The sequence below is a fragment of the Callithrix jacchus genome, chromosome 6, assembly GCF_049354715.1.
Source record: "Callithrix jacchus isolate 240 chromosome 6, calJac240_pri, whole genome shotgun sequence".
Taxonomy (NCBI): domain Eukaryota; kingdom Metazoa; phylum Chordata; class Mammalia; order Primates; family Cebidae; genus Callithrix; species Callithrix jacchus.
This window is the reverse complement of record NC_133507.1, coordinates 29,308,401-29,316,295: the sequence shown is the minus strand read 5'-3', so window position 1 is coordinate 29,316,295 and position 7,895 is coordinate 29,308,401. Positions and strand designations below refer to the sequence as shown.

Sequence of the window (7,895 nt, the reverse complement as noted above, 5' to 3'; positions counted from 1 at the left end):
GAGGCAAGGTTGCAGTGAGCCAAGATTGTGCCACTGCACTCTAGCCTGGGCAACAGAGTAAGACTCTGCCTCAAAACCTCATCTTAAAAAAAAAAAAAAAGGAAGCAGGTACATCCCTTGTTCAGAAACGGCCACTGTAGTAAGCCTGTGAACCTTCCACTGGTGGCTTTAAGCTGCCAACCACGCCCCATTTCTAGAATAGCCTTTGCTCTTCCACACACAACATTTCCATCTCCCAGCCTGCATGGAGGGGGCCTGGCTGCCCAAACACCCACTCTCACTTCTCACGGCCAGACTGGGTTTGCAGATAGCTGGGCTGCTCTGTCCCCAGCTTGCCCTGTGCCTGGCATGGCTCCATGAGATTCTGTGGAATGCCCCCTCGACTCGTGGAAATCATTCACCAAGTACGATGGGGTGGGATTCCACGTAAGTGGTGGACTGTCATATTGCAAAGCAGGCCCACCCCTGGGCTGGCCTTAGTTGAGGGAAAGAAGGACTCTTTTGGGGGTGTTTTGCAGGGCAGTAGTGCAGCTGCAGTGTGAATGCTCTTGGACAGCTGAAAACCTTGGCCTGCTTGGGAATGGCCAGTGCTCCTGGTGTCTGCTCTACCTGACTGGATTGTGCAGGAGGCCGGCTGCCGGGGCCAGGCTGGGAAACTCCTGTGCTTGCAGCGCAGGCTTGGGGAGCTCTCCCAGATGTGGGCCCTCCTCTCTCAGAGGAATTTTCACATTACCCGAAAAAAACTGGAAATCATCCTTGGTTGAAATAAACACACTGAGACTAAGAATTGAAGCAATGCGGTTTGAAGAAGCACTTTTTTCCTGTTATTTTCCGCTGTCAACTTTCTAGCTCCGGCACAGTGAAGTTGGCATTTCAGAACACTAGAATGAGCCTGGGCTCCATGTCTTCTGTGGATTTAGTTAATTTTTCACTGTGTGGACAGGGCTGGCCTCTATATTTAGCATCATTCGGGCATCAGAAAGGGGTTTTGTTGTTGTCATTGTCTTTGAGAGCAGCAGTTTGAGGTCTGACTCCTTCAGGAATGTGTCCTGTGAGCTGGGCGTTGCAGTCTGCTCGAATCTCGCCCCCCTGCCAGCCCATCATGAAATGGCAGCTGTCAGCCCTGGTGGGGGGCAGCTGCTGAGGAGGTGCAGCAGGCATGGGGCTGGGCCTTTGAGCCGGCTCCAGCTGCCCTCAAGTTTTACTTTCCAAGCCGTTGGCCCCTGGAACATGCCAGTGCACATTGCCGTGTCCTGGGGCTAAGCCGCTGCCTTTAGGGAGAGGTGGTGTCCAGTTTGCCCTGAGAGATGTGCCTGACCGGAGCCTTCGTGGCTGCAGCCCGCAGTGAACGTTAGCGTTTCCAGACAGTTTCCAGCAGCTGCCAGGCAGTGTGTGTGAGAGCAGGAGACATCCTGAGGAAAGGGACTGGGGATATTTTCTCGGAGATTCTCCTCCCTGGAATCAAGTGTCACGTGTCCAGAAGGTGAGAGAGGGTGGCCCGCCTGGTTCCAGTTTGGGAACAGAATGGAGCCAACTCCTCTTTCCAGAACTGTGGGCCCCACTCTTTCAAGCTAACACTTCCCCTCCCTCATGTCACTGAGGAAAGAGCTGCTGTCACTTCCAATGCCCTGAAGGTCCCTGGCCTCCACTGGCTGCCATGGCAGGGGTCCCTTCTAGCAGGGGCTTCCCCACGTGGCTGTTCCTTCTCTGAACCTTCACCCCAACACCCAGCCCGTGGCACCTGCAAGGGGGACCTTGCCAGCTGCGAAACCCAAAGGGCGGCCTCCATCACCTGCCAGGACCCAGGAGAGCTTCCTCCCTGCACCTGCTGAAAATTGCCAATTTTTCAATGGATGGGGTTCTTTTATGGGTTGAACCTCTCTGCTAATACTTTTGTATATTTTCCCTACAGTTTATATATTTTTAGGCTGTTTTCTCAAGGTGTCTCCAGATTCACACATCTATTTTATATAGCAAATTCTTATGTTGTGTATGTGACTCCCTGGTGTGTATCTGCACCAGTCTGAGCCTCTGAGTTGCTCTTCCCTCCAGCCCTGACTCTCACTGATTCACTGATGTGATGTGCGGGACACTTCTTACCCAGGTAGCCTCAGGCGCTCCCTGTCACCATGCTGACAGCTGTACAGTAGCAGCCAAGACTGCTGCTTGCTGGAGGTGGTTCTGGCTTCAACTGCAGTGTGTTGATGTAGCAAGCGTGCTAGACAGATCCTCAGTTGGCTTTTCTGACCACGTGCTTGTGTTGCACAGATTTCCCCCCGACCCCGTGCCATCCTATAGTGTTATCTTCCTGTGTGTTCCTGGGCTTCTGGGCAGCTGGGCCTGCCTGGGGAAATGCTTGCAGGTGGGAGCTGATACAGAGACCCAGTGTGCACCACTGAGCGTCCACCGCTACTGGGCAACTGGAGGACGCCAGGGGGCGCCCAGTGACTCTGTTCTTTTATATCACAGCAGTGCCTGTGCTGACCTTCAAGTTATATTTTGGAATTATAATACTAAAGGAAGAAAGAAACTAATTTGTATAATATTCCACCTTGAGATTCAGTTATAATCACTTATAATGGGGCTCATCTCAAGGGCTTGGAGGGTGGGGGAGGGCTTATTCGTGTTGGGGGACAAGGAGGGGCTCTCAGACCTTCCAGCCTGGTGTTTCTGGTTGATACGCTCTGGGGCGGGCGTATCAGCATGGCTTTGCCAGCAGGGGCAGCCTTGGGAGGCCCCAAGGACCTTGGCCAAGCTGCAGGTGTGGGCTGGGGGCACCGAGATGGGAAAACCGGGAGCTGGAGACTCCCTGTGTCCGGATAACCACCCCCCCCATCCAGCCACAAAGAACAGGCATCCCTCCTTCCGCCAGCTGTGCCATGCCCTGCCTGAGTCACAGTCTTGTTTATCTCCTGCCCGGACTGACAGCTCAGACCCAGCTGGGGACACCCCCAGCCATCAGCAGAAAACACCCAAGAATGATTAAGACCGAATGTCTTCCCATGGTGGGGGTTGGGGTTCCAGCAAGGATTCCCAGACAGAGCAGGCCAAGGTCTGGCAGGCTTTTCTCTTCTGGAGACACAGATTCAGTGAGGCTGTGGGTTCCTGAAGTCACACAGCGTGGCAGTGGTGGCAGAGCGGGGCCAGGGACTGGCTCAGTGTGTGGGTCAGGAGGAAGTCGACAGCCCTGCTCCCCACCCCTTAGAAGGGGTTGCCACCAGGGGCAGTTTTGACTAAGACCTGGGAAGCCATGACTCAGAGCGTGGGTCCCCAGGGTCTCTTTGGGCCAGCCAGGCTGCTGCAGACACAGACAGGAAGCATGCCTGATGCTCCTCCACCCTCAGGCTGCGCAGCGGGGCCAGGACTCACGCTAGCTTGCTGAGTGACTTGCTTTCCTGCGTGACCTATGGCAGGCTGCCCTCTCTGTGCAAAGCCACCACTAGGACCTGGTCAGGGCTCACTTCCTCTTCCACCTGCTCAGGGTGGCTTAGAGCTTGGAGGCGAGCAGTCAGGGCCTAGGATGCCCTGTGTCACCAGGGCATGTGGCCTTGGGCCAGTTACTTCCTCTCAGAGCCTTGAGCTCCTCCTCTGAGGATGGGGCTGTTGGTGTCAGATGAGGTGAGCACATGGAGTTGGGAGCAGCAGGGCATACCCCGCAGGCAGCCACCCTGGCCAAGCTCCCTTCATCCCTTCCAAGTCCTGGGACAGACGCTCATCACCAAGGGGTTCAGCCTCTGATACAGTTTCTTGGTCTTAGTCCCTAAGGAGTGATTTTCAGTGATGTCCCTTCTGTCCCCAGCGTACATCCAGCCAAGTAGCCGCAGCTGCCGCATGCAGGCTCCAGGGTCCCACTCGCCTTTTGTCCAGGGATGCCATATGCGGAAGAGTAGAATGTGAGCGGTGGCCCCGGTAAGCTGCAGGGCGACCTCTGAACCTTAGCACCCCCCACCTGGAGAAGGGGCATTACACCTTCCAGGGGGCCGCTAAGGAGGAAATTGTCAACGGCTGAGTCCAAGGCTCACAAGCAGAGGGCAGGTGGGATCTGGGGCTGGGCCTGGGCCTGGGCCTGGGAGGACAGTGTGTGCCCCCTCCCCAGCCTCTCCACCCCTCACCAGGCCAGGACGCTCTTCAAAGCACCTTCATGCCCATCTGTTCCCTGCTGTGGGCACCACATTCTCCATAGGACTAGATTTTATAGGAGGGGAAGGGGCTGTGGGTAGGCAGGTACCAGGTTACCACAGATCAGCGTGGTAGGAACCTGGCTCTGGGGCTGGTGGTGGGGAAGGGACCACCCTGAGGCAGTGGGAATTAGCCCAGCCCCATCTCTGGGAACAGAGATAAAGGGACAGGTGGGGACATAGAAGGGCACAGCTGGCCAGCCTGCTCTTCCCCTCTCTGCCTGGTTTTTGCAGAAGAGTCAACAGATACATCAGAGAGGGCCAGGGAGCTGCCCACAGGGGCCCAGCCCCCATCACTCCAGGGTACAGTCCCTGCAGGTGACACCTGCAAGGTGGGCAGGCCTCTGAGGACCTCAGAGTGAGGCCCCAGGGAAAGCTGGGTGCCTGAGCTAGAGGCAGGCAGCAAGTAAAGGCCAGGCTGTACCCCTGCCCAGAAAACCTTCCTGCCCCAGAACCCAGCCCTCTGCAGACAGGTCTCCCAGGGTAGCACCCCCCTGGCTCCCGAGGCCTGCTCTCACAGACTCACTTGCTGCTCTGCCCCCAGCAGATCTGCCCCAGGGGAGCAGGTGAAAAGCCGCTGTCTGCTGAGGTGCTTCGCAGTGGAGATTGGGGCAGAGGAGTCAGGAGAAGAGTTTCTGACTTTAAGATTCTCCAAATCCAAGAAGAAGTCACACTGTGCTTTGGAATGGTAGATGCTCATTTATGTAAAATAATAATAAATGTTACACAAACTGTTATAATAAAAAAATACTTTTTCTGAGGGGGAGGAGGTCCCCAGCCTGCCGCTGGATGGGGAGAGGGGGTTAGCACCATTAGGGCGCAGGAGGCGGGAGCTCCACCACAGCCCATGGTGGGCACTGAGGTCTGTTGGTCGGTCTGTGCATCCTGATGCGGTCAGCGGCGGGCAGCCCGCTGATGGCCTCGGGAGGGGGTGCCATGGCTGGGTGGAGGGCATGAGTGGCAGCACTGGGTGCGGACAGTGGGCAACCGGCAGCGGCCCAGCAGGCGCAGTGTCTCGCAGAATCCGAATGACAGGCGGTCCCGCTCACAGCCTGGAGTAGGGGGCGGGGGACATCAGTGGTTTGGGGTACACAGAACCTGGCTCCCCACACCAGTCACCTTAAGGAGTCTCCAGCAGCTCCCTGCTATGCAGAGGGCCCCAGTTTCTGGAGGAGCTCCCGAACCAGAGTTGCACATCTCCAGCTGTGGCTGTCTCTCTCCCATCTTCCCATGGCCAACCCCCAAGATTGGAGAACAGGTGCTGGTGGGCTGAGGTTTCTGGAGAAAAGGGCCTGAGACCCCACCCTGACCCCCTCACATGCCCACGGAAGAGCCTGCCTGGGGCAATGCCCCACCACCCCATCTCCATCCTTGCTCAGCCTTGGAATCCCCTGATAGAGCCTGGCACAAAACTGCAGTCCCAGGGGCTGCTGCCAGCCTGCAGTGGCCTCTGCCCCCATTCCTGGCACCTCCTCCTGCATCAGTGCACCTGTCCTACCAGGCCTCTGTGACCGCCTCCAGCCACGGGGGTTGCACTCAGCCTCGGCTTTGGGGTCACAGGGTCCCATCTCCCAGGCCAGCCTTCCACTTCTCAGGGAGGCCACGAAGCCTCGAAAGACTGGACCTTGCAGGCTGTCAGCGGAAACCAGGGGCTGAGGCTTGTCAGGGCTGAGGCTTGGCTGGGCCCTCCTGCCTGTGGTTATCAGACCTATTTTGGGAAGTGGCTTTTTTCCAGCCTCCTGGCCTTGCTCCTGATGCTGTTGTCACTGCTGAAAACCCCCAGCTGCCGCCCTGGCCCTGCTCACTCCAGCAGACCTCCCGGGGGAGGAGGAGCAGGAGAGGAGCAGCCAGCCCTGGGCCTGGGCCATCCTCCAGGCCCCGCAGAGGGCACGAGGCAGCAGGCAGACTCCTCCAGCTCAGCTCCAGGCAGAGCTCCAAAGCGCACATCTGCAGGCTGCATCCTGCTCGCCTGGGGTGACCTCACACAAGCTGCCTCACCTCTCAGGCCTCGGTTCCCTCCTTTGTCAGCCCCGCCTCTGCAGCAAACGGATGCAGCCATGCTGGGTCACTGCAGTGACCACACACTCTGGAGATTCCAGGCTTTCCAAATATCCACCACACTATCCCACAGACCAGCAAAACATCCTGGGAACTCCAGGTCTCAAGGTGCAAGACACCTTCCTTCTTCCCCTCCACTGTTCACTGGCCACCGAAAACTCACTTAAGACAGCTTCTAGTTCAGCCACCTAAGCAGCCCCACTCCCTCTACCCACTCACACCCACCCCTGGAGACCCTGCAAGCCCAGGGCCTCGTGGGCCATTGTCCCTGGTTCTGGGCCCCCAGGCACCTCAATTCCCATTCTCTGCCCCATCTGGTCCTCACCAACTGGGATGGTAACCACCTTTTCCCTGTAGCCAGCCTAGCCCTGACAGCAAGAGATGTGATGCCAGCACCCAGCTCAGGCGGCACACAGGAGTGCTCCCAGATGCTGGCTCGGTGCGTGCTGAGGACAGGCAGGGCAAAGTGGGGGCACTACCTCTGGGCCTTGAGGTAATGGAATTTGAGGCAGGAAGGCCACCCCTGTCAGAGGCAGGGTAGTGAGGCATGGCAGGGGCCACTCTGAGCCTGAATGAGGGCTGTTCAGGAGCAGATAGAGAAGACTACGCAAGACAAGGGGAGAGGCAGACCCGGGAGACTGCAGGGGGCCCCGAATGCCAGCCTGAGTGCCCTGGCTGCCAACTCTGTCCAAGGGGCAGGGGGCAGATAGCCAATAGTACAGGGGGCCACAGCTCTTCCCACCACAGCTTCTGGGTGCCCTAGACTTCCAGGGGCAGACCCAGGCCCTCTTCCTGACCTTGCAATTGGGGATGACAGTGGCTTTGGGGAAGGGGAAAAAGCCGCCTTCCCTGAGTACCACCTGGACGCCCACGCAGTGCGGGATGCTTCGTGCCCAGACCTCATTTAGGCAAGGATGGTGATTGACAGCCCCGTGATTCAACATATGAAGTCCCTGACAGGGGAATGGAGCCCAAGGCCACACAGCTGGCGAGGGAGCCCAGGTGAGACTCCAGGGCCACGGTTTCCTGCACTCAGCACTGCTGGGAGCAGCTGGGGCTGCAGGAAGGAAGAGAGAGAAAGAGAGAGAAAGAGAGAGAGAGAGAGAGAGTGTGTGTGTGTGTGTGTGTGTGTGTGTGTGTGTCAGCAGCAGGGGTCAGGGTGTCCAGACCACTTTGGCTCAGGCCCTTCTGCCAGGACACAGCTGGCCAGGAAACCCCCCGCCGCTGGGACTAGCAGGACCCTGGGAGGGAGGCCCTCCCTGCAGTTCCACTGCTCACTCTAGGTAGCCCTCTGGCAGGGAAAACAGGCCAGGGCTGGGGACCCGGCCTCACCCAGGCCCAGCTTTCACACAGCCTCAGGGACATCCCCGGCCTCACTATGGGAAGACTGAGACCCAGAGGGAAAGAGCTTATGCAGGTTCACACAGCAGCTCAGGGGCCAGGGCCTCTCCCTCTCCTCCCCCGAGGCCAGACATCTATCAGCAGGGTATCATGTGGCTGGGGCCTCCGGGCCAACTCCCAGCACAGCTCAGGCTTGAGTATGGCATCCTGTGGCCTCAGGATTCTCAGTGACCACATGGCTCCTGAGCCCAGACTACAGATGGAGCCAGCCGGTGCCGTGGCTTCGATGGTTTGACAATCCCACTCCCCATTACCCTC

General features: G+C 58.0%; 1 protein-coding gene across 6 annotated transcripts in view; it reads right to left on the bottom strand.

The window, feature by feature from the left end:
* Window positions 1-4,857: 4,857 nt before the first annotated feature.
* The window catches only part of LOC100412393 (A disintegrin and metalloproteinase with thrombospondin motifs 7), a 46,931-nt gene continuing 43,893 nt past the window's right edge, over window positions 4,858-7,895 (bottom strand). For 3 of the 6 annotated variants that reach the window (XM_054257310.2, XM_054257312.2, XM_078329075.1), the window contains 2 exons: window positions 7,034-7,293; window positions 4,858-5,230 (listed from right to left, as the gene is read on the bottom strand). In XM_054257310.2, the coding sequence (XP_054113285.2) occupies window positions 4,991-5,230; window positions 7,034-7,293 (500 nt within the window). In that variant the 3' untranslated portion in view covers window positions 4,858-4,990. The remainder of the gene's footprint in view (window positions 5,231-7,033; window positions 7,294-7,895) is intronic. The other 3 variants (XM_054257313.2, XM_035304067.3, XM_054257311.2) reach the window with 2 other exon arrangements.